Source organism: Helianthus annuus, chromosome 3, assembly GCF_002127325.2.
Source record: "Helianthus annuus cultivar XRQ/B chromosome 3, HanXRQr2.0-SUNRISE, whole genome shotgun sequence".
In the NCBI taxonomy this organism is placed as follows: domain Eukaryota; kingdom Viridiplantae; phylum Streptophyta; class Magnoliopsida; order Asterales; family Asteraceae; genus Helianthus; species Helianthus annuus.
The window spans coordinates 157,264,612-157,290,766 of record NC_035435.2 but is presented as its reverse complement, the minus strand read 5'-3'; the positions used below and the strand labels follow the sequence as shown (position 1 = coordinate 157,290,766).

The 26,155-nt window shown below is 37.2% G+C and overlaps 2 protein-coding genes across 3 annotated transcripts; one reads left to right on the top strand and one right to left on the bottom strand.

Moving 5' to 3' along the window:
• Positions 1-1,572: 1,572 nt before the first annotated feature.
• LOC118490542 lies at positions 1,573-4,305 on the bottom strand. Its single transcript, XM_035988237.1, has 3 exons — positions 4,066-4,305; positions 2,365-3,300; positions 1,573-1,689 (listed from the first exon to the last, which is right to left on the bottom strand). Exons 1-3 carry the CDS (start codon positions 4,303-4,305, stop codon positions 1,573-1,575), a joined length of 1,293 nt encoding a protein of 430 aa, XP_035844130.1.
• A 6,726-nt stretch (positions 4,306-11,031) lies between these two features.
• Positions 11,032-21,268, top strand: LOC110930254 (zinc finger CCCH domain-containing protein 56). 2 transcript variants are annotated; one of them, XM_035987634.1, is made up of 4 exons: positions 11,032-11,167; positions 15,435-17,215; positions 18,034-19,138; positions 20,873-21,268. In XM_035987634.1, the coding sequence occupies exons 3-4, from the start codon at positions 18,562-18,564 to the stop codon at positions 21,112-21,114; spliced, it is 819 nt and encodes a 272-aa protein (XP_035843527.1). In that variant the 5' UTR covers positions 11,032-11,167; positions 15,435-17,215; positions 18,034-18,561; the 3' UTR covers positions 21,115-21,268. The 2 variants fall into 2 exon arrangements, with proteins under 2 accessions (XP_035843527.1, XP_022029223.1); XM_022173531.2 differs by lacking the exon at positions 11,032-11,167 and having other exon boundaries at positions 15,173-17,215.
• The last annotated feature ends 4,887 nt before the right edge of the window (positions 21,269-26,155 follow it).

Below are 26,155 nucleotides of genomic sequence, written 5' to 3'. Positions count from 1 at the left end.
TTTGATAAAAAAAAAGAAAATGTTCTTTCATTTAATTCAATAGAACATGAATTTGTACATAACCTTAGAGAAGTGTGTTTCAACTTGTTCAAACGCTTTCAACAAAATTCTTATTCAAAAATTATATCTTTCATATTTTAAACCCTTGAACAACCATATGTCTTGAGACTCGTGAATTACTTCAGAGCCATGTTAGACATCATCATGTATTGATTATAAAGGTAAAAGTTTGACCAAATAGGTCAAATGGATCAAAATATGATACTTACAGTCGTTCCATGCATCCAGTGTATGACTTCTGTTCTTAAGTTCTTTAACTTTCAACGGTCCATATTTCTTAATATTCATCAACAATTTAATCTTTTGGGCACTATTGGTTAGGCTTCCCGGGGCGGTCACGTTATACTTTCGTATAACGCGTGATGGCCAGATTGTTCCCACCGCCGCCATATAATTAACGCGTGATGGCATTTTCTAAAGTATAACGCGTGGAAAAATTAACGCCGTGATGGTTTGGTTTTGTGGGTGGAATTGTTGGTTGGGGGAAATTGTTGGGTGTGGTGATGAGTGATGACCACCCCCACTAAAAAAGGTTGTGAGTGATGGAAAAATGGTCGATGACATGGCGGAACTTGATTGGTGCTTGTGAGTGATAAATTCTATCACTAGTGAACCACCCCCCTCTCCTTATGATGATGATTGGGGATTGGGGAATGTAAGATATAAGAGTATGATTAAATATATTTAGCATTTTGTATCATATATTTATTTTTTTTATTGTCATCAAAATAAGAAAGACACTGTATTTTACAGTATACACTACCATATAAAAACAGGGGATTTTTTCTAAAGAATTGCAAATCTACAAATTTTTTTACCTCTAAAGGCATACTCTACTGATTCTTCTTTAACTCAGAAGTTGTGATTGTTGTGTTATGATGTTGGCTGGATATTTTTATGGTAAAAAGAAGTGTTTCTACAAGCATGCCCACACAATCAATCCGAGGATGCCTCCAACAGCATATGCTGAAAATCAAACAAGGTGAAACATTTTTATGTATTATTATTTATTAGCGGTATCATGTGTTTGTGTACAACAGTGCCTGTAAACATTGTAAGTGCAACATGTAGACCTGACAAAGTTCAAGATCAATGTTAGATGCACATAATGTGTAAATAGCTAGACCTCGGTCCCTAATGAGCGTTCATCAAGCCGCCATGTGCGTCGACCAAAAAGTAAGATTCGCTGGATAAAACGTGCCCAGAGATACAGTGGTCAAACAGCAATTTCCATGGTTTGTTAAGAATTTTTGTTCAAAAGCACAAAGGTCAAATAAATATGACTTTACCCCCACAATGTCTGCTATTTAAGTTATCTGTTCTGTTATTACCAGAGGTGACAAAATGGACAAAACGACTTTTTAACCTTTTTTCGAATTTAATGAACAACAGTCACCTTGTTAACTTTCGTTAAAGAAAATGTATTACAAAAACTAGAATCTTTTTGATAAAGCGGTTTAGAGATTTATGTACACTTTGAGAGCGTGACCCGTTATCATCTTAGCTAAAAAACTAATCTCTTCTTGGTGCAACATCCTTCACCAGCTCCTTATACGCCTTCCCCTCTGCCACTTGCTCGAATTCCCCAAGCGTCACTTTCAATTCATCACTCTTGATACAAGTACATGCCTATGAGGTTGTAAATCACTAAAACTGTAGTACATAATCAAACAACAGTGCTTTAGCATATCCAATCCATCAAATTATACATACATTCCACTAAAAAACAACTCCTATATCAATATATTTTCACTAAAAACAAATACTTTTTCTCTCTCCTTTTCAATTAAATAATATTATCATTACATTTTTCTCTCTCCTTCACTCACAACCACTTTCAATATATATTAAAAAAATTATAGTGAGTGAACAGTGTCCCCTCAAATATAAAGATGAACAGTAACATTTTCTCTCTTCTCCACTCACAACCACTTTTTATACCCTTTATAATATAACACCCCCCCCCCCCCACACACACACACACATATTTTGATGGATAGAATGTGAATGCTTAGAGGTGTCTGGATGTGCATTTTCAAAGCTATTATTTTAATCAAAAATCAAGATACTAGTGAATTGACATTTATCTCAATAACTAGTTTTCTCACAGTTTACAACTGCTCCACCAAATAAGACCTATATACTATATCAATACATGCAAATTTGTTACTAGTAGATATTTCACAAAAATATGCACACTTGTTATATAGTAGATACTATGAGTGATTCGCTAAAGCTTGAAGAACGTGGAACATTGTTGGGTAGTTGACTCTTAGGTAGTACACGCCACTTATCAATGTATACCATAGATTCTCGATCTATGTCTGGAAGTTGACGCGCTTCAAGGATTTTAAGGATCTTTTTGGATTTACCAAGAAGTTGAGCTGCATTCTGGATGTCGTCTCCCCTTTTCTCAATTGCATGGTGATGACAGTTCAGTTTTATAACATGTGGTAAGTTGGTAAAGCAAGCGGCTAATACATCTGCAGTTATAGTTGATATCCATTCAAGAAGTTCTTCATTATTTGGCCAATTTTCTTTCCCATGACAGTACAACAATATTGTCTGACTGATTTTGTACATGGCGCCTGCAAGTATAAGTTTATTAGGTGATTGATCTATACTTGTTTTTTTGCTACTCTTAAATTGGATCACAATTTTTGCAGCTTCGTCACCCAACCATTTAAGAATTTCCTTTGATGTATTTTCTTTACAAGCCTTCTTTCGAAGATGGATTTTTAGCCATGTGTGGTATATTTCAACTTCTGTCCACACGCACATGGCTGCTTTTCTTGCCTTTATTGAGTCAACATCTACATACAAACATTCTTCTATATGACTTACGATTTGGAGTCCTTCCTTCAAGCCAGAAAGCAACCGCTTGAAATAATCATTTCCAATGTTAGGAAGCGCAATGGCAATTGTTGTCAATGTTACTAGTACAAGGCTCCAACAAACGCGAATTTCTTCCGGATATAAAGATGGGACTTCGTTATTGTCAAACTCTACTACTCCATTGAATCCTATGGATTTCTCCAGAAGCATTATAAGATTGTGCGGTTCTTTCTCTTCAGATGCGTTAATGAGTTTAGTTATCGAATGGAGTGTATTTCTTAATAATCTATTTGAAAGTCTCTCATCTTCATCAATTTGTATAGCATACCTAGTATATTCTTCTATTTCCGAGCTCTCATTGATATTAGACGTGTTTTCGTTCTTCTTAAACCTTTTCAAAAAGGACTTGAAAAAATACCAACAGCAAGAGAGTAAGATCACAAAAGTTCTCGGAACAAGGCATATTGTTTTGCATACAACCAATACCACAATATGATATATTATACAAAAGTTTAGAAAGGTGTTTTTTATGCTTTGGAAAATGATTTTGCAACGCCGTCCTGGGATATGTGAATGAACATGGGTACGCTTCCACTGCTGAAGCCTTTGCATCCAATGTTCTTCGACTCGAAACACATTTAAATTATTCTTGCTCCATTTCATGGAGCGATTGTAATGACCAACGTATGTGAAACATCTAAAGATTGGTGCAATACTACCTACCACAATCCCAAAAGCTTGCACGAGAAAAACTATCTTGAGCGACCACTTGTAATCTGAAGTACCAAACCAATTATACCGCATGCCTTTTATCGATTTTACAAATGCTAGGCTTGAAATCAAAGCAAGGAATACGCATATAACCCCATAACAAGAAGAAACAGGCGAGCAAGCAACTACAAATTGGGGGTTACGAGTTTCCGCAATTATCCAATGCCTTTTAACATAACGTTCGAGTTCTTTGGAGGAAAAGTTTTTTTCTTCGTTACTTGAAATCAATGCTCGTGACTCATTGTACCGGTGTTCTAACTGTTTTCTAGTTTGTGAAATTGTCAAAGCTACGGAAAATGGCCATAGAAGAGGAAATATTATTAAAGGAATTCTTGCGAAGGGAAATAAACGCACCTCAGTAAAAGTTTGGATACATATATTTACAATAATGGTGATTACGAGAATACCCAAGGCTGCAATGTTCATTAGAAGCTCCTTGTCATCCATAAGCCCTAATGAAGGGAGAAAATTGGCTAGCATGGTTATCAAGAAACCAATACCACTGAACTTTGCGCCATAAACTTCAATGTCGTCGGTGTCTGTAGTAAGATCCATTGGTAGCTTCATCGCTATGGCAATAAGCGTGATGGTAGATGCATTGAGAGTGAAAAATATACGTTTGGAAACCAAAGCTTCCATTTCCAAAAGGCTTGGACGACATCAACGGTCATTGCAAGAGTGCATATTAAAGATGCTATCGCAGTATACAAGCCCACCCACGGCATGGCATCTTTAGGAGATTCCCAGACCATCACGCTAGACAAGATTGACAAAGCTTATGTTTCGTTTAGGATGGAGTGATCAATATATTGTGCAACGTTATTTGTTTACAGAATTGTAGGAAGGAGTGATCATGAATTATTTTTTAATTGCTTAGCGTTTATGCAACGTTACTTCCTCTTCCTTTTATTAAAGGGCCACTTAACTAATTTGTGCATGTTTCTTTAGTCAATATATGCAATTATTATGTATTTTTTTCAACATTATGTATTTTTTCAACAAATATCACATCTAACATTAACAAAATATCTCCGTTGATTTTTAATATGCTATAAAGCCTAGAAATTAGTCATCACGTACCTATGAAAAAATAAAAGTTCTAATATGTTTAGAACATCTTAACTCAATTGTTAAAAACGGTAATTGACCTGTAATAATTTTAACTAGACGTCATTGGCCATTGTCAGTTTCATCTTTGAATATTCCCCATGTCGGTCCCACCCTTTACTTATTTTTCCTCCACCGGTCCTCAGTTAAAAAACTTAATAGAGTTAAGTTTTCTTCTGAAATTTCAAACTGACGTTTTAGGGTATTTGATCAGAACGAGGATACGAGTCGAATGATGTAAAACTTACCTTGAAATTGTGCTCCAAGCGATGAAAACGGTGCTTCAATTCGGGTGTTTAAACTTCCAATTAACAAAAATCAAGTCGTTTGGTGCACCGTTTCGAGGTAAGTTTTACATCAATAGACTCGTATCCTCGTTCTGATCAAAAGCCCAAATACGTCAGTTTGTAATTCGGAAAAAAACTTAACTCCGTTAAGTTTTTTTAACTGAAGACCGGTGGAGGAAAAATATGTGAAAGGTGGGACTGTCATGGATAATATTCAAAGGTGTGACTGGCAATGGCCAATGGCGTGTAGTTGGGATTATTACAGGTCAATTCCCTTGTTAAAAACACATTCTTAAGCGCTCCCAGTCAACTAATACATCTAATTTCCCTCCATCATTCAAAAATACTATTTTTTTCTTTCAAACTCTGCAAACATCATAATCTTTACATTTTCACATAATCCCTTGTGTCCCGGTTTAGTCAAAGATAAATTTATAGAGTCCTTATTACTAGGGGTGAGCAGAAAACTAAAATAACCGAACCGTAACTGAAATAACTGACAAAACCGAACCGAAACAAAAACCGACGGTTCGATTTTCAGATTTTTAATAACCAAAAATTTCGGTTCGGTTTTCGGATAACCATTTTCAATAACCCAAAAAACCAAGCCGAACCAAAACGAAAAAAATATATATTTTATGTTTAAGTTGTTTAAGTGTTTAACCCATGCTATTAGAAAGTATTAGTTTTATTCTTGAATATTAAGTATTTATAATAAAAACATTAATATGTTTATTTATAATTGAGATTATTTCTTGCCTACAACAAATAACAAAACTTAAAATTAAATAAATTGTAAAAGAAAATGTCCTAATAAAAACTTTTAACATAAAAATAGATTAGAATGGTTAGGTTTATAAGAAAATTATTAGTTAAAAAGGATAAGTATAATAACTTAAATGTAACCATATAAGAAAGATTCTTAATTTTTAAATCATACTTTTTATTTTTAATTCTTACATACTTTTGTTTCTAAAATCGAAAAACCGAACCGAATCGGTGTAAAAACCGAAAAAATCTGAAACCGAACGGTTTTCAATTACCGAAAACCGACATTTCAATTTCAGTTTTGGTTTTGTCCAAAAACCGAACCGAACCGTGCACACCCCTAACCGAACCGTGCACACCCCTACTTATTACCACAACCTAATAGCAAGGTCGAAATCCACGAAGGGTCCCTGGTCCGTGTAAAAACTTGGTTGATTATGAATTGTAACTTATGAATCTTGCTATTTATTCTCTTTGTTTGTTGATTAAAAAGGTGTTCGATTTATCCAACGTTTTGTCACTAGTTAAGAAAACAATTTTTACTACGATTACAAAACTTAGAATTTGGTTTAAAACAATGATTTGCAGTAAGGTTCACACCCGGTTTAAAATCATAAAACTTGGGGTTCTACACGATTTAGATGTAATCAAAATCACAATTTGGTGTTAACGGGTTTACTGTTTTAAAGCAAAATACACTACAATTGTTTGCTTTGTGTTTAGGATGAAGTATGAAGAACGAAAGAAAGAAGAGAATCAAATTCGACGGGCACATTGAGGGTAGAGAACACGTTGTGTGTGAAACAGACTAACAGAGACGCCGAAGCCAAACTCAGAAGCTTACTCATCCCACCTCACCCCAATCTCGGTTTTTACTCTCTACCCGAAGCACCAAACCCGAACACAACCAATACCAGAACCGAATAGTTGTTTGGTCCTCGGTTTTTGTTTACGTGTATTCTCGGGTATCGGTACGTTCGGGTTAAAGTCCGGTCGGTCCGGTTTTGTTGTGTGCGCAACCCTTCATTTATTTAACCTTTTATTTTTTAGAGTAAATTGCCATTTTAGTCCCTGAGGTTTGTCCAAATTTGTCATTTTAGTCCAAATAGTTTGTTTTTTCTTCTCTGGGCCCCTGACTTTTCCATTTTGTTGCCATTTTGATCACATTACCTAACTCCATCTAAAAACCCCATTTTTAGCCAGAGGTATTTTGAGGATTTTTTAAATCTTTCAAATTTTCATTTTGATCCATTCTTTTTTATATTGAAAAAATAAAAGAAAAATGTCTAATTAATGGGACTCACCCCTACCCTCCCCTTTTTCATCAAACCTACTCTCTCTCTCTCTCTATATATATATATATATATATATATATATACATACCTTCAACTCAAGAGTCTTATTAGCATTTGACAGTTCTGAACCAGTTTCAAACTCTTTGGCCACACTACAACAACCATCTTGATTGCCAAACACATGCAGACGGGACTTCTGGTTAGAAATAATGTCACACCCAACCGATGGCGGAATCATCGGGGCATGACATTGAGCGAAACAGATTGTCCAGAAGTTTCCACAACAACTATCATTACTATTTAGTTTAATTAATACGTCCCATACCGTATCCCAAATAGTAAAACAAATTATTACAGATAACAACTAGTCAAATGTTCCTGTTTCGACAACTCAGATTCAAATATAAATAATATAATTGTTTAAATGCCTCTAGAGACTTGATCTGCAAGATCTACAGACAACTATGCTCTAGACACTTATTCTAAGCTCGCCTTCCTAGCAGATAAGCATCCTAATTGCCTGTCACATACGTTAAAATAAAGTCAATACATAAAATGTAAAGGTGAGCATACAAGTTTGATAATAGCATATAGAGTTCGAGATAGTTTACGCATAACCAGGACGTACACAGAGGAAAACGAAGCATGTTAATTATCGACATGGATTTATCGATACCAATGACTGCGGGTTGACTGTCCGAGACAGTCGCAATACATGATTACCACCGTAATCCATGCAAGTAATTGTCCTTAACAACCCCCGTGTGAACGGGTGCTGAGTCCGAACTATAGTACTACGTCGTTAAGGCAGGTAGACAACATTCCATGTGTAAACATAACAACAAGCATTCATTTAGTCACGTAATACATGCAGAACGGTTAGCGTTTAAATAATTGAGTAGTGTGTTCGATTGTAATTTTAGATAAGTAACGTATGTAACACCCAAAAGTGCTAAAGCAAAAAGGGTTCGAGTATACTCACAACGATTGATTGATGGATTGAAGGGAGCGCTTGAGAGTAGGGTTAGCCTGAATAGTTCGATAGCATAACGATGAGTAACGCGTTAAATGGAACAAGTGATGATGGGTCGAACAGCCTGGTCGATCGAACTGTAGGTTCGATCGAACGGGTTGTTCGTTCGGTTGGACAGTCCATTCGGACAGCCTGTTCGATCGGCCGGTAGGCTCGATCGGTTGGACAGCCCGTTCGGACAGCCTATTCGATCGGCCGGTAGGCTCGATCGGTTGGACTGTTCGTGTGGATTGTTTCTTCCTTTGAGTAGGATGTGTTTGTGTATGATGGCTTGTCCTTTTGAAGTTTTCGTTGTAGTATTTGAGAACACTGAAGTGTCCTTACCTTTCAGGTCGATCGATCGAACGGCCTGTTCGATCGGCCGGCTTAACCGATCGGTTAGGTACTTCAGAATGGGTCCTCAGTGGGATGTCACCTGATCGGACAACATGTTCGATCGGGTGGCACTCCATTACGTTGAACGAGTTGAAAATCGATTAAGGGTTGAAGCATAGTATCTCATGATTCGAAGAGTAATGTTACCAAACAGTCGTTCGATCGAACATCACTTCGTTCAATACTATACTTCATGAAATTGTTAAAGTGTGGGGCCATGTGCTAGCCGATCGGCTGGCCTGGTCGATCGGCTGACATGTCCGATCGGTTGGGCTGTTCATTCGAACAGCCTGTTCGATCGGTCAGCATTCTGACCTGGTCGGCCTGTTCGTTTAACACTTGGCTGTTCTGATTGTTTAACGTTATATCGATGTATTTTGACAATGAGCTGAACCATTGCTCATTCGTTCTTACTTGTTTCCCCTGCTCGGACAGGAATCACCCAAGTCCGGCCGGTGAACGGTTCGGAACGGTAGTTTAACGTTTAACCCGAAATCGGTGAACCTCGTAGATAGAATCCGAATCTTGAACCACATAACCATTAGAATGATTAGTCAGTTGGCTCAAGCTCCATTTCTACCTGTTTGAAGGCATTGAGTGTAAAAGAGTTAAAAGAAAGTTGGAAATCCTTCTTTCAATCCTTCACACCATGTAAATGTTCAGACCTGTGATAGATCTTAGTTTGTTTCTGTGGAAATCGGCTAGATCCAAGTGATTCTTGGTGGATTGAGGCCAAAACATGAAGTTCTTGAAGAACACCATGATGACATCATCCTAGAACACTTAGATCTTGATGATTTCACGGTTAGAAATCAAGATTTGAAAGATAGAAAGGTGTAGGAGTGTGCATAGATCAAGAAAGTACAAGATTTAGGATGAAATCTTACCGGGATTGAGGGAAATCTGAGAAATAGTGAAGAACACGAGCTGGTCGGTCAGAAGGTTTCCAAAAGTGGAAAGAATTACAATGACAGGCCTATTTATAGGCTTCCAAAAGGGGAAAGAGCTGGCCGATCGGCCAGGCATCCCGATCGGACAACCTGCTCGATCGGACAGTGCGTCCGATCGGCTGGGTTGTTCGATCGGCTAGGAGCCTGATCGATCCACAGCCTGCTTTGAGTGTTTGGTGCGACGATTTCTGATATTTCGATTCCGATTGAAGACGTCACGAATGCGATAGAGTTTCCTATTCAAATTACTTTTAATCCCAACCACTATATCTACATACAAGCATCTATATCTCACACTAACTTTTCGCTATCATTCATCATAATTCGATTTCGATTGAGTTCGATTGAGTTTCGAGTTTCGATTCGATTGATTGCCACACATAACATAAAGTAAGCATGCACAGGTAACACGTAAGGCACACACACATGTAATATAACACCAAATTCGCATAATTCGAGTTTCGAGTTCGATTGATGGTTCGATTAGCTTGATTATTGATTGATTGACTTTATCGCATTGTTACTTCCTACTATTCACAGTCGTAAAACGTTTCGCGTCGATTAAACATTCGATTCGTTCGATTACTTTGATTAACAACACTTACTCCACATAATACAAACAATAAAAATAGAATAGACTAATTACAGTCAAAGAAGTCAAACTTGACTTTGACTTTGACTTTGACTTTGACATTCGGTAACACGGGGTGTTACAAATAACGTCATCACACTCGACATAAACATCATTTCCTGAGGAAAGATTCTCCTAAACTGATTTCTCCAAATTTTCAGCTTCACTAAATATTCCAGATCCCACATTAACCTCCTCATTCTGATTATGTACACGAGATACACCTGAAACTACATCACCAGGTACATTCTCAACATTATCTACCGTTACTTCTTTAAAACTTTCAGATCCAACTACTACGATGTCACCATCTGGATTGGGTTGGACTTCCACAACTTGAGGTGAGCATAGAACATTATCATAAGGTTGTTTGATTTCAGATTGAACTCTTAAGGTGTCAGCACCTGTATGGAACCCGACTTCTGTATCTTCGGGTGAAAACTTCTGACCCTCATCAAGAGGTTGTTCAAATTCAGCCAGAACTCCTATGGTTCCGACATCAGGCTCGACTTCTGCAACTTCAGGTGAAGGCATTCGAGCATCATCAAGACGTTTTTTAAGAGCCAATTGACGTGTCTGCTTCTTCTTATCAACTTCAGGTGAAGATAGAGAGAGAAAGAGAGGGGGTTTGATGGAGAAGGGATCAAAATAACATTTTTCTTTTATTTTTTCAATATAAAAAAGAATGGATCAAAATAACAATTTGAAAGATCTAAATTGAAAATCCTCAAAATTTCCATGGTTAAAAATGAGGTTTTTGAATGGAGTTAGGCAATGTGATCAAAATGACAATAAACGGGAAAAGTCAAGAACCAGAGGAGAAAAAAAACTATTTAGACTAAAATGATAAATTTGTGCAAACCTTAAGGACTAAAATGGCAATTTACTCTAATTTTTATTAACAGAGACTTCCAACTTGAGAAAAAACACTATGCAGGTGGAGGAAACCGCCAACGGCGAAGATGACGGAAACAGTCGGCGCTTCACCGGCGACGGCAAAGATGTTCCGGTGGTATTTCGTGATTTCTTCTTGTAATTTCTACCGCCCCTTAATGGTATATTTCTAAGACAGTTGTAACTATGTGTTATTAACTAATCCGAATGTATGTTCCGTTAGTGGGGGCTTCCCATGTCGTATGCACTAGACTAGTTGTACCAGTATGAGTTTACGTAGGTTTTACGTAAGTGTTCTTTCCAATCCGAGAACAGAGGTGTGTACGAAGTTTACGTAGGTTTTACGTAAGTGCCCTTCTTAACCCGAGGACAGTAGTACGTGTAAGATTTACGTAGGTTTTACGTAAGTGCCCTTCTTAACCCGAGGACAGTAGTATGCATGAGTTTACATAGGTTTTACGTAAGTGCCCTTCACAACCCGAGGACAGTGGTAAGTAGTCTAGTTGTGGTGAACGTACAAGTCTATCATAGCTATCAATCCCATTCCCAACCCACCGGGAAATCCCATGCCTTGGAAGTGTGAACTCACCTTGGTTTGCTCGGCAGATACACATAAAGGTTACTTGAGTTATAAGTGGTCAACCACGTCCTAACATGGTTACCATACAAGTTAGGTTTTGGTTTCAAGTAATGCACATATGTTTTCACGGAATTAACAGGTTATGTACACGTATTGATCATGGTAACACGTTTACAGTCAAACACATAATATATGCATGCTTGTGCGATTCAAAGGATTGGGCTCGCACAAGTCCAACAACCTTGTGCGATTCACCCGTTGGAGCCCAAAGATACCCGACCCATTTAATATAGACAGTCCAAACATATACACGGCCCAACAGTTAACCGAAAATTAAATTGTGCGATCCAATTAGTCTTGTACGATCCGGACGACTTGTGCGATCCGGTTGGGTTGTGCGAGTGGATATTGGGCTTTAAGGCCCAACAGTCCGATTGTTTGTGTGTGGCCAAAGCCTTGTGCGATCGGCACTGCCTTGTGCGATCCACAAGGTCTTGTGCGATCATGCATAAGCTGATGGTACACGGTGCTTAAAGTGACTGTACCCAGCTTGTGCGACTGCACTTGTGCGTCTGGCACTTGTGCGACTAAGTAACTTGTGCGATCAGTTTAATTGTTTCTAAAATCTTGCAATCAGTTTCGTGGTTTCCATTTAGGGAATTATCAATCAACAACCAATCAGTTTTAGATCATGCAAATTCTCGATCAAACAAAGCAATTGCCCTTTAATTCATATGAACCCTAATATCATAGACATGAACAACATTCAACCATTCAATCCGGATCATCAAATTTATGAACTTTTGTATCAATAAGCAAACCCTAACCATCATACAACCACCTCGACAATTAAATCACAACAGCCGATTATCAAGCACTCGGATCTGGATCTATAGTATGCAAATCCGATTAATATGAACATATTCCAATATACACATACGAGCCGATTTCATGAACACTAAGAATTAACATCATAATCAATCATGCTAACAAGAACCCTAGATCATCATGCAAGATTATTATAGCACACACATCACAACATCATCAAACATGTAATCGGTAAACACAAACACTAACCGATTAGAGAAGAGGATGATCCGAATCAAAAGCTTCGAGAGAGATGGGGGTGTTCGCCGTCGGCTTCTAGAGAGAAGGAAAAAAAATAGGGTTTGTGTGTGTTGGGAGGTTTGCAACTAATGAGAAACAAAACCCTATCTTAGGTGATAGTATACGCAAAAAGGAGTGGGCCGAACCCATACATGGGCTGCCCTTTTGGGTTTCGAGTACAATAGATGTAAACCGAATGGACTTGTGCGATCGGGTTTGTTGTTGTGCGATCGGTTCATTTTATGTGGTCCTATTACATACATACATGCACAACACATATTCACATAACATAATAACACATATCTCATTAATCATCATAGTTCATATAATCACATAGGGTCCACATACGTTACATTAAACACAAAGATGGGTTCTGAAATACGAGTTGTCACAACAATGGCCAATGACGTGTAGTTGGGAATATTACAGGCCAATTCTCTTGTTAAAAACACATTCTTAAGCGCTCCCAGTCAATTAACACATCTAATTTCCCTCCATCATTCAAAAATACTATTTTCTTCTTTCAAACTCTACAAACATCCATAATCTTTACATTTTCACATAATCCCTAGTGTCGCGGTTTAGTCAAAGATAAATTTACAGAGTCCTTATTACTAGGGCGAGCAGAAAACTGAAATAACCGAACCGTAACTGAAATAACCGACAAAACTGAACCAAAACAAAAACCGACGGTTCGATTTTTAGATTTTTAATAACCGAAAATTTCGGTTCGGTTTTCGGATAACCATTTTCAATAACCCAAAAAACCAAGCCGAACCAAAACGAAAAAAATATATATTTTATGTTTAAGCTGTTTAAGTGTTTAACCCATGCTATTAGAAAGTATTAGTTTTATTCTTGAATATTAAGTATTTATAATAAAAACATTAATATGTTTATTTATAATTGAGATTATTTCTTGCCTGCAACAAATAACCAAACTTAAAGTTAAATAAATTATAAAATAAAATATCCTAACAAAAACTTTTAAGAAACATACAAATAGATTAGAATGGTTAGGTTTATGTGAACATTATTAGTTAAAAAGAATAAGTATAATAACTTAAATGTAACCATATAAGAAAGATTCTTAATTTTTAAATTATACTTTTTATTTTTAAATCTTATATACTTTTGTTTCTAAAATTGAAAAACCGAACCGAATCGGTGTAAAAACCGAAAAAAATGAAACTGAACGGTTTTCAATTACCGAAAACCGATATTTCGGTTTCAGTTTTGATTTTGCCCAAAAACTGAACCGAACATGCACACCCCTACTTATTACCACAACATAATAGCAAGTGGCAATGAGGGTGTCGAAATCCACGAAGGGTCCGTTGTCCGTGTAAAAACTTGGTTGTTTATGAATTATAACTTATGAAGCTTGCAATGTATTCTCTTTGTTTGTTGATTGAAAAGGTGTTCAATTTATCCAACGTTTTGTCATTAGTTACGAAAACAATTTTAACTACGATTACAAAACTTAGAATTTGGTTTAAAACAATGATTTGCAACAAGGTTCACACCCGGTTTAAAATCATAAAACTTGGGGTTCTTACATGATTTAGATGTAATCAAAATCACAATTTGGTGTTAACGGGTTTACTGTTTTAAGGCTTAGGCACCAATATCTTCAGGGACGCAAATTGCAGTTTACTCTTATCTTTTTATTCTACTCTTTTAAAAATATAAAAAAATACACTACAATTGTTCGCTTTGTGTTTAGGATGAAGTATGAAGAACGGAAGAAAGAAGAGAATCAAATTTGACGGGCACATTGAGGGTAGAAAACACGTTGTGTGTGAAACAGATTAACAGAGACGCCGAAGCCTAACTCAGAAGCTTACTCATCCCACCCCGGTCTCGGTTTTACTCTCTACCCGAAGCACCAAACCCGAACACAATATCTGTTTGGTCCTCGGTTCCTGTTTACGTGTATTCTCGGGTCTCGAGTAAGTTCGGGTTAAAGTACGGTCGGTCCGGTTTTGTTATGTGCCCAACCCTTCATTTATTTAACCTTTTATTTTTAGAGTAGATTGTCATTTTAGTCCCTGAAGTTTGTCCAAATTTGTCATTTTAGTCCAAATAGTTTTTTCTCCTCTAGGTCCCTGACTTTTCCCTTTTGTTTCCATTTTGATCACATTACCTAACTCCATCTAAAAACCTCATTTTTAACCAGGGGTATTTTAAGGATTTTCAATTTACATATTTTTCTTTTATTTTTTCAATATAAAAAAAGAATGGATTAAAATAACAATTTGAAAGATTTAAATTGAAAATCCTCAAAATACCCCTGGTTAAAAATGAGGTTTTTGAATGGAGTTAGGTAATGTGATCAAAATGGCAACAAAAGAGAAAAGTCAGGGACTCAGAGGAAAAAAAATAAACTATTCAGACTAAAATAACAAATTTGAGCAAACCTCGGGGAGTAAAATGACAATTTACTCTGGTTTTTATCAACATAGACTTCCAACTTGAGAAAAAAACACTATGCAGGTGGAGGAAACCGCCAACGGCGAAGATGACGGAAACAGTCGGCGCTTCACCGGCGACGGCAAAGATGTTCCGGTGGTATTTCCTGATTTCTTTATGTAATTTCTACCGCCCCTTAATGGTATATCACTACTTATTGCCTCTTACAGATCTGAAAACCTCATATAAATATAAACCACTGTGTATTGGTTTGAAAATGACTTAGGCACAATGACCCTTTCTTCTTTTTCCCCTGTTTTTTTATGCAGGAAACCGATTCTAAGCTTAATTATTTATAAGGGTTGGGTTCAAATACATAGTCTCCTAAAATTATTTTTAAGTTTTGGATTTTGGATTTTTAGTTCGCAGATTTTAGAATTTTTGTTTCAGAATATTCATTGTGTTTTTATTTTTATTTGGCATTGTGTTTTTTTTTTCCGTCGTTGTGGCTTTTTTTTTGCGATTTATCGTGTCTTTTTCTCTTGGCATTGTGTTATATTTTGCAATCGTCTTTGTATACTTTCTAGATTTAAGAGACTGTGTAGGATAACTCAACCCTTATTTTTTAGGGGACAGCTCCCACTACTGTACATACATTATGGTTGATATGTTGAAAAGTGATTCATGAACTATTTTCTAAACTATAGTTATGAACTTATGATTTCGTTGGTTCACACTTGCCTAGGCTCAGAGTCACGGTTTTAGCCATGGATCAAGGTGTGAACTATGCAGTCAATAGCGTGCTATAGCACTGCTATTGCGCTTAGCGGACGTACGAACCCATAGCGGTCCCGCTATTAGCGGTGCTAAATCCCGCTATTGGACCGCTATTTTGAAACCCATATAGCGGTCGTAGCACTGCTTTTAGTGGTTTTTCTTATTTTGAAACACCGTGTGAACTCTAATGCCATGATAAAGTTGTAAGAAGAGAATATTGAGAGAATTGTATTTGTATTCACTTTATTACAAAGGTAAGCACATCAGAGATTGTTTATAGTCAGCAGAATAACCACATCAGTTACTGACTTATTTGTAACTGCTTATCTATTACAAACAAGCCTCTTGGTCAGTGTCATAACTACTCTTAGTTCTTTAATCCAAGTTGCAGTTTTACCAGATTCATTGGATAATAACTGTTTTCATGGGATAATCTTCCTTTTCCAGTGTAGTATTATAATAAATGCCTATAGTTCTTTGGATTACAGTAATGTTGCATGCACCTGCTATATTTATCAGATTATCTTTTCCAGTGACAGATTGTTTTATTCTCAAGATTTCCATCCTTGGGATGTATCTACTCTGGATTTTGTAAATGGGTGTATTGTTTTTTTGTTGCAGTACATCTTATGTGTAGGATTTAAATGTTGCAGTTAAAGATATTATAGGTTCTCCATCTATTTGCATTTTTCTAAATCCACAGTCAAATGTCGGTAATACTCTTAATTTTCAGTTTTTCTATTTGCATCTATTTGAGTGTTGTTGATGAGTGAAACGATTTTTATAAACTTATTTGTACACTGTAAATCTGGTTCAGTTGAACCCTTTGGGAGGGTTTGGTTCCAGACCTTTGTAGAATCTTAAGCATAGTTATGAAGAGCTTGCATAGAGCCATAGAACATTTAGCAGATGGTGAAACTATTGAAGCAGTGCTTTGGAGTTGGCTGATGTGTTCATAGGAGATCTTGGTTGTCTTGTGAGATAGGAAGGAGTGTGTGTTTTCTTGTCTTCCTTGCCAAGCTGTACTATGTTTAGGGGTCCAGACATGGTGTTACAAAACTTTGACATAAATGAATGATAAACAACCCAATATGTTTTCAGGGATCGATGTTTCAGTTAACATGTAATTTGTAATCCTTTGTTCCTTCATTACAATACTTTCCCTTTCTCACTCTTTTCGTGTAAAACAGCAACATGTTGACAAAACCCACTTGATTGAGGTGACATATGTTCCAAAATCTTAACTTTTGGGTTTAATCTGAGTCTTTGCCTTATCTTTACCACATACATTCTATATTAGCTGCTTTCTTTGTTAATTTCCTTTTTTCTCAATGTCATAACCTTGGTTTAAAAAAGCGCGCTTAAGCGCAAAGCGACCCTAGGCTCAAAGAGTTGCGCCTTGTGTGACATAAGGCGAGCTCTGTACAAAAAGCGAGCTTTTTCCGAAAAAATCCGACTGAGGCGCGTGCTTTTTGTACAGAAGGTGTTTTTCTGCTTTAAAGGGTTATACATGTAGCTAAAAATGGTTATACATTATATGTTTGGCATGGAGCTTTTAGGAGCTTCTAGCTTTAAGCTTTTAAGAAAAAGCTCCTACTCAATAAAAAGTCTTGTTTGGTTGAAGGAGCTTTAAGCTTTAAGCTTTTAGGTTAGGAGCTTTAAGCTTTTGGTTGAACGCTACTACTAGTAGCATTTAGAAGGAGCTACAAGCTTTTAGGGAAAAAATGACTATTTTAACCACTAAAAATAAGGAACTTTTTAATGCACCAACTTTCTAAATTTTTAGTTATGTCCATTTTGGTCATTTTATACATTTTATTAAAAGCTCCAGCTACTCTACCAAACACCAAATATATCTAAAATGCTACAGCTACCAGCCTACCAGCTTCCCGCCACCAGCTTCCAGCCACCAGCTACTTTTGCCAAACATACCCTAAGTGATTTATACATTAAATCATATATAAACCTTATTTATCACTATATTTTGGGTAAGGGATGCTAAAAGCCTATAGGATATATATATATATATATAATATAATATAAGCACCTTGCGCCTCACGTACGAAAAGCCCGCCGCTTTTTCGATTTGCGCTTCGCGCTTTGATTTTAGACCTTGTCGCTTTTGTGCGCTTCACGCTTTTTTAAACCAAGGTCATAACTACTCTTAGTTCTTTAATCCCAGTTGCCATACATTAGTTTGATTATATTCATTAGATAATAACTGTTTTCATGGGTAATCATCTATTTCCAGTGTAATTAAATGCTCTTAGTTCTTTGAATTACAGTATATAGTTACCTAGATCTTTTCCAGTGACAAAAGTTGTATTATTCTCAAGATTTCCATTCTTGGGTTGTATCTACTCTGTATTATTCCTTTGTTGTAGTACCTCTTTTGTGCAGGATTTTAACGTTGCAGTTAAAGATATCACAGATTCGCAGGTTCTACAGATGTTTGGATTTTCTATCTGCATTTATCTAAATGATTAATCAAATATCTAAGACAGTTTTTTTTTTGTTTACTCGGATCTTAGCCTTTTTTTCATTTTTGATAAGTAACAATAAATTAGTTCTGCGACGTCGTTTTTGGAGCTGTACTGCCTATATATAGCCGTTTCTTCTAGGGTTTCCCTTACTTCTTTTAGTGTTAAAGATATCCTGAGGGTTTCCGCCGCCACCAAAATGAGTAACCATCGAGATGGTGGAAATGTCATTCACATCATCGGTGGAAATGAAGCTGATAATCAGGACGGGGGGCGATCTGGTGCGGCTGTTTCTAACTTGACTTATGGTGGGAATGTGGCTGTGGTAAGTGAACCATCTCAAATTTCAACGTTTGGGCCTTCTAGCTTTGTGAACGACGGGTCTTACAAATTCCGACACTGCAAGCAATTTTACACCGAAGCGGGCTGTCCATTTGGGGATAACTGCATTCATATTCACGATAAGAATGCGAAAGTCCGAGAAAGTTTGGCAGTAGTTGTGGCTCCCGGATCTGGTGGTGGGTATCAGAATGTGGTAGCAACTGGGAATGTAGGAGGATCGGCAGCACCACTGCCGCTAGCAACGCCACCACTAGCACCACTGCCAGCACGACCACCAGCAACGCTACCATTAGCACGACGGCCACTGGTAGCAAAAACAATTTCTTCTGGCACTGTGAGGCCGTTGTTTTGGAGAACAAGGCTTTGTAACAGGTGGCAGCAAACTGGTTATTGCCAATTTGGAAGCAATTGCATTTTTGCTCATGGGGAAGCAGGTATGCTTCATTTTAATCTTAATTCCATAGAGTAACTATAAACTAATAATCTTAAATTGCCTTGATGTCTTTTCAGTTTATATGTTTATGCTAGATATCACAATTAATTGCTTGAATAATACTTGTCAGCCATAGATGGTTTGAAATTCTATCTTGAGTTCTTGACTAAGATTTAGATAAAAGATTGTTAATTTGGAAATAATTTAGTGGATGTGTTTCCTTAGGAGACTCTGAGGTCATCACACCTTGAGAATCATTCTCATGTTAGTTGTATACATGGTTGTAAAAGTCGCTAGGCGCTCCCTAGTCGGTCGACCGGGGAGTTGAGAGTACTCGGCCTAGGCGGAGAGTACTCGGGGAGTACTCGGACATGTTAAATTATAAAGAAATTAGTTTTTGGAAATTAAATATATATCAAATAACATAAATTTACTAATATCTATAACAAAATATGTGAAAATGATATTCATTCTTTAATACGATAGGCATAGAAATTATGTTTTATTATTTTTTAAGTCAAACTCGGCCCGAGTTGACCTACTAGGTACGATTTTGGCTGAGGTTGACCGCGTTTGACCGATTCCGAGTAATAAGGCGGAGTCAAAGAAAGTCGCCTCGGCAGCCTACCTTGTAGCGACTACTCGGAGAGTACTCGGCCTTAGAAACCTTGTTTCACAACGCGTTGAATGATCAAATCTAACATTTGGAGATGCCAAATTTGTTGAGAACATATGTTTATGCCCAAGTCCAGCTTTATGGACATGCTCAAGATGAGCCTTAACTGTGGTTTAGGAACTTAGATGTTCATACAGTTTAGGGGTTTTCTACATGTGTTTGTGACTGTGCGTGTTGATATGTTGTGCATCATATTATACATGTCCGTGTTTTTAGTATGCTACCCTTTCATCCCCCCTTTTATGTCTATCTAGTTAGTTTGCGTGTTTCTCTGTTTTCTGTTTGGAGTCGGGGGGTCTCTTTGGAAGCAGCCTTTCTATCCCATGGATGGATAGGGGCGAAGGATAAGAGGGGCGGGGAGGGGCGCCCGCCCCCCCAAATTTTTCGCTCAGTAGTGTTATATATGTAGTTTTCGTATAGAAATTTGTGGGTATATACGTTTTCGCCCCCCGGTTCTATAGAAATTTTTTGGTATATACGTTTTCGCCCCCCCGGCCAAAAAATTCAAGCATCGCCACTGTGGATGGAGGTAAGGTTTGCTTACATCCCACCCTCCCCAGACCCTACAAATAGCTTGCTGTGTGTGGGATTTACTGGGTATGGTTGTTGTTGGTTGTTTGTAAAATGGGTATGTCGGGTTGATAAAACATGGGTTCGGGTTGAAGGGTCATATTAGTACATGTGACAAATGGGTGGGTCATGTTGGGTTGACCCCAAAACATTTTTGTGTTCACTAATAGTTTACATTTGAATGTGTTGAGTTTGATTATGAAAGCAATATTCCTAATATAATAATATATATCTTTGAAAAAAAATGATCTTTGAGGTTGTATAAATTAATTAATGATAAATTTTGGGTGACTTTCACCAATATTTTTATTCTAGTTTGACTCATTTGAGATAAAAACGCAACCACCACATTGACCCATTTATAAATTATAAGTAAACAGGCCACAGTTTCCACTTTCCACCCATGTATATGAAGATGCTTGACGATGAGTCCCTATTTATGTGGGTCCTACTTTTGTATCTATTGACACTAATGCTTCTTTTTGACAGAACTGCAACGACACGGTGGTGGAGAGGTGCACCAACGGGCCATTGTTCAAAACCTTCCCGCACGGCCCACACCATCTGGGCCGTCGGCAGGTCATGCTGTAACTGCACCTGCTGCTGATGCAGGTGGTTCTAGGCAGATGTCAAGTGCAACACAGGGACCCATTCCAAGCAGGAACGCGTGGAAGGTTCCTAAAAAGATCAATGGGATTTATGGTGACTGGATTAATGACTCCATGCCATAGTTTATGCGGGCTTATGACTTTTCATTTCTTTGCCTTTGTTGACTTAATAAGGTTAAAGCTTTGACTTGATGCAGATTGGATGGTTTTATTTTGTTTCCTGAATTTAAATTTTCGGATTTGGAGGTTTTATTTGGTATGATGCATGTTCTTGAAATTGTGTTGTTTAGAGCACACGGTATGGGGGAGAAATCACTTTTGGTAGCGTAAGTTTGGGTGGCGTGGCCAAGTGGTACCGGATGGAACACATCCCGGGTGTTTCACCGATCATCCCGTTAAAGCCCATTTCTTCATATGCAATGATCTCTGTTTTTTTAGTTTTAATTCAATTGGTTGTCGGATGAGTGGGAAGGACCCCTCTTTTTGAGTTTCGTAACTTGAATCCACCTTACAGAGTTTCAGTAGCTTGTGTTAGGAGCTTATCTTATTTCGGTTGTTTGCCTTTGATGACTTGATATGGTTAGAGCTTTGACTTGATGCAAACTGGATGGTTGTAAGTAGTCTCCTGAATTTGAATTTGGGATTTAAAAGTTTTATTTGGGATTTAGAGAAAGACCCAAACTGATATGGGATGAGCGGATTAGGCAGGATTTGATAGAGTTGCACCATTATGGTCTATGATAGGAGTTCGTAGAAATGTAGTGGTTAAGGTTGTTTAAGGGAAGGGTACGGTTGTGTTTTTTGCTATGTTTTATGGGCTTAGATTTCAAATAATTTAGGTTATCTGCCTACGTGTATTTATGTACATATGTTTTAATTTATATATATGTTTCTACTCTACTTTTTCACCTCTTTTCCCGTTATTTTTAGTAGAGATGAGCGTGGTACCAGTACCGAAAATACGGGTATCGAAATTCGTTAAAACTGGGTACCGGTACCGAAATATTTGGTACGGTACAGTACGGTACCGGTATTCGAAGGTAAAATTCGGTATTTTACCGGTACCGTACCGAACTGGTACCGATACCGAAAATGCCAAAAAGTGGGTACCGGTACCGAAACCTAGGGCTGCAAACGAGCCGAGCGGCTCACGAGCTACTCGAGACCGGCTCGAGAAAAAGCTCGAAACGAGCCTAGCCTTATCGAGCTCGAGCCTCACATGTGAAGCTCGTTAGGCTCGTCGAGCCTTATCGAGCCGTAGTGTAAACGAGCCGAGTTTATTTAAACTTGTTTACAAGCCGACCTCGAACCTAAAATAAGCTTATTTAGTAAACGAGCTCAAGCCCGAGCTTCACTTATCGAGCTCGCGAGCCTAAAAAGTCCATTTTTTATATTATTTTTATTTAATATATTAATTAATAGATAATAAACGAGCCGAGCCTGAGCCCGAATCCGAGCCAAGCTTGAGCTTGAGAAAATACCAACGAGCCGAGCTCGAATTTTGAAAACAAAGCTCGAATGCTCGAGCTCGAGTCTGGTCGAGCTCGGGCTCGGCTTGGCTCGTTTGCACACCTGTCGGTACCTAGTACCAAATGCTTATCCCTATATTTTAGTGTTGTTTATTTGTCTTGGAGTATGGAGGACTTTCTGGAAAATGTTTGCCTACATCCTACCCTCTCCAGATCCTAACGATGGTTTTACTATGGGTGAGATTTGTTGGGTACGGTTGTAGTATCTGGTATGACATATATGTTTTCTTTATTAAATTTAAAATTTACTTGTACCATTGAAATAAAAGTAAATCTATGAAATCACATTTGTTTTTTGGCTGAAATTCAAGAGCAATTAGCTAAAACAGGGTAGCCATTATTGAGAGGAAAGACTGTGGTCATATGGATATATGGCAGGGTGTCAGACAAGTTGGACCCTGGTCCAAAGGAGGCCACACCATTGTTCCCCAGCCTTTTGATGGGGATTCTTACTATTAAACATGAAACATTACTTTCATAAATAAGTCATAACTTGACCATATCTCGAGAGATCGTCCCAGCCATTGATTTGTACATGTAGGGCCGTTGTCGTTGAAGCGAGCTCGGACGAATTTTCTTACTCGTATTTAGTACAAGTTATAAAGTTGAAGCTCTTGCAAAGTTACAAGTGCCACAAGTATTTGTCGGTTTATAGTTTATATGGCGATCCTCAATGCTCTTCTCCTTCCATTTCTTTTTAATTAATAGAGCTATTAGTAAACTACAGAAAAGTTACATGAATGGTTTTGTGATTTGGTGAGATTTTGATATGGTCCTTAGGAGCAATGTAAGATGGGTTTACGCCCTTTCACTCCATCTTTGTCATACCATGAAGTTACTGTCACCTCACACGTCACCACCCTACTTTCCTTCACTTTTTTTCAATAACACCTACTATGGTTTTCACTCCACATACCTCACCCTAATCATTTTTAATCTTACCCATTTGTTTAAGGGTGTACGGGGGCGCATGCGGTGAAAGGGGAAGATGGGACAACTCCCCTCTCAGGAACACCCCCGCCATCCCCTTTCACCCCCCCCCCAAAACCCAAATAACCGAGGATTGTTTACCAGTAAGGTTGGGGGTGTGGTTTAAAGCCCCTAGGGGCTTTATAGAGCCACGTCAGATCCGCATTAGTGCCAAGTCACATAGAGGGCTTTAAAGCTCCCTCACCATTTAACTTGCATGCAATGGTTTAAAGTCTTGTATTAAACAAAATAAAAAAAGCCAAATATTTGATTAGTTGATGGTTTAAAGCCCAACCGCACACACCCTTTAGCGCTCGTTAGTGTGCTGGCGGGCCATCAATGACGCCCCATCTTTGGCGGGCAGGGGATGGTTGAGGGACGCTATGGGGCGCTAACGAAAGTAATGTGGCCAGGGACGGTATACCACACCTCCTAGCCTAAGGGAAGTGGAGAGAGAGGGGGTTAAATGTTAGTGGTAGGTCCCACTCTCGTCCACCCAATTACACTTTTATCTTTATTTATTTTTTAAAGAAAAAATTGTTTGGGTGGAGTGTTGCCAATGTTTTAGTACAAAATAAGTAGTGTAGAGGAGAGTTAACATGACAAGGTAGGATTGGACGGGGTAGAGAGGGGACTCCTACAACGGTGAAACGCCCCTTACACTCTAATTCTTACTCTTTTTATAAAAAAATTAATTTACTTAAATATTTAAATAAATATAACAGTAAAATTTAAATAAATAAATAAATACAACAATAAAGTTTAAAAAACTTAATAAACTATTGAAATGAAATTAATTGAAATATAAATTATATGATATAATTTTGATAAAATAATTAAACTTATATAACATTAAAATAAAAAAGACAAAGAAAAAAGCACATTTTTTTAAATAAAACGGGCATTTTTTAACTTTACATAAACTACATGGGGAAATATGAATATGGGTAGGTAGGGCTGTAAACGAACCGAACGAACACGAACAAGGCCATGTTCATGTTCGTTCGTTAAGGAAATTAACATGTTCGCGAACTGTTCACGAACGCATACCAAACATAATTTTATGTTCGTGTTCGTTCGTTAAGGAAATTCAGTTGTTCACGAACAGTTCGTGAACACTGGTCTCGAACACAAACGAACGCAAGCAAATAAAAACGAACGCAAACCCTTAACTGGAAAATAAAAAAAAAACATTGTTATCCTTAAACATTGAATATAAGTAGTTAAATACAATCTTCAAATGATAAATCAAAACACATGAAATCTACCACACTACCAAACGATGAATCAAGTTCAACTAACTTAGACATAATTATTCTAAAAAATGTCTTAGAATGTCCAAATCTTGGCTAACTTAGAAAAAAAATAGAGTTTTAAGTTTCAGTATGTTTAAATAAAAGGTTTATTACTTATTATTTTTTTAATATAATCAAACGAAAACGAACGAACGTAACCGAACATATTACCGAACGTTCACGAACGCAGTCGAACGAACGAGACCTATGTTCATGTTCGTTCGCTAAGCTAACTGAACAAAATTTTTTGTTCGTGTTCGTTCGTTAAACTAATCGAACGAACATAAACGAACTTCCTGCCGAACAGTTCACGAACTGTTTGCTGAACGTTCGGTTCGATTACAGCCCTATGGGTAGGGTTATTGTAAAAAAAGTGTGTTTTGTGAGAAGCTAGGAAGGAATCTACACCCTTTGATCTATAATCTAATGGTTGAGATTATAATGGCAAAATTGTAAATATTGTTTATCATTAAAATAATTAATTTTCTATATTAAGAGTATAAAGGTAAATTTAACATTTTTAAATTTAAAAACCACATGTAATGCACATGCAAGTTCCCCCGTCTTTTTTAAACGTTAATAACTTTTTATCCAAAACTTTTTTTTTTTCAAAAAAAAAAAAAAAGAATTACACCATAATAACGAGTGTTTTTTATCTTTAATATGAGTAACATATTGCTATACTTATATAGAGAAAAAAAATTTACATTCGATCGTATGTTTTAGTCCATGGTGTTTTGTTTATGTTGTTTTAATTATATAATGATTAAATGCGTTGTGTTTTACAGTAAAACACCGTGAACGTATATAAGACACCATAACATTGCAAATACCATTTACATTCAATCTTGTTTTCCATGGTGTTTTATTTACAAGGCACCATAATTTGTTTTGAATTCCTAAAATAAAACACCATAGAAAACAAGACTGAAAGATTGAATGTAAATGGTATTTGCAATGTTATGGTATCTTATATACATTCATGGTGTTTACTGTAAAATATAAAGTCTTAGTTTTTTTTCAACTTATTTTGTATGGCGCTCACAAACTAACTGAACCCTAACCCATTTAGTTTTTTTGTTGATGTGACACTTTTTTAGTGATGGGACATTTATTCAGTGACGTGGTATCTGACATGGTTTTTTAGTGATGTGGCATCTGACATGGCTTTTTAGTGACGTGACATTTGATGTGACACTTGTTTAATGACAAGGCTTTTTTAATGATGTGGCATGTGTTTAGTGACATGACATCTGATGATAGTAAAAAAAAACTAACATGATTAGAGTTCAGTTAGTTGGAAAATGCCCGATAAAAATAAGTCGAAAGTTGAGAGTGATCGAGGACAATTTGTTAGTTAAGAGTGTTGTC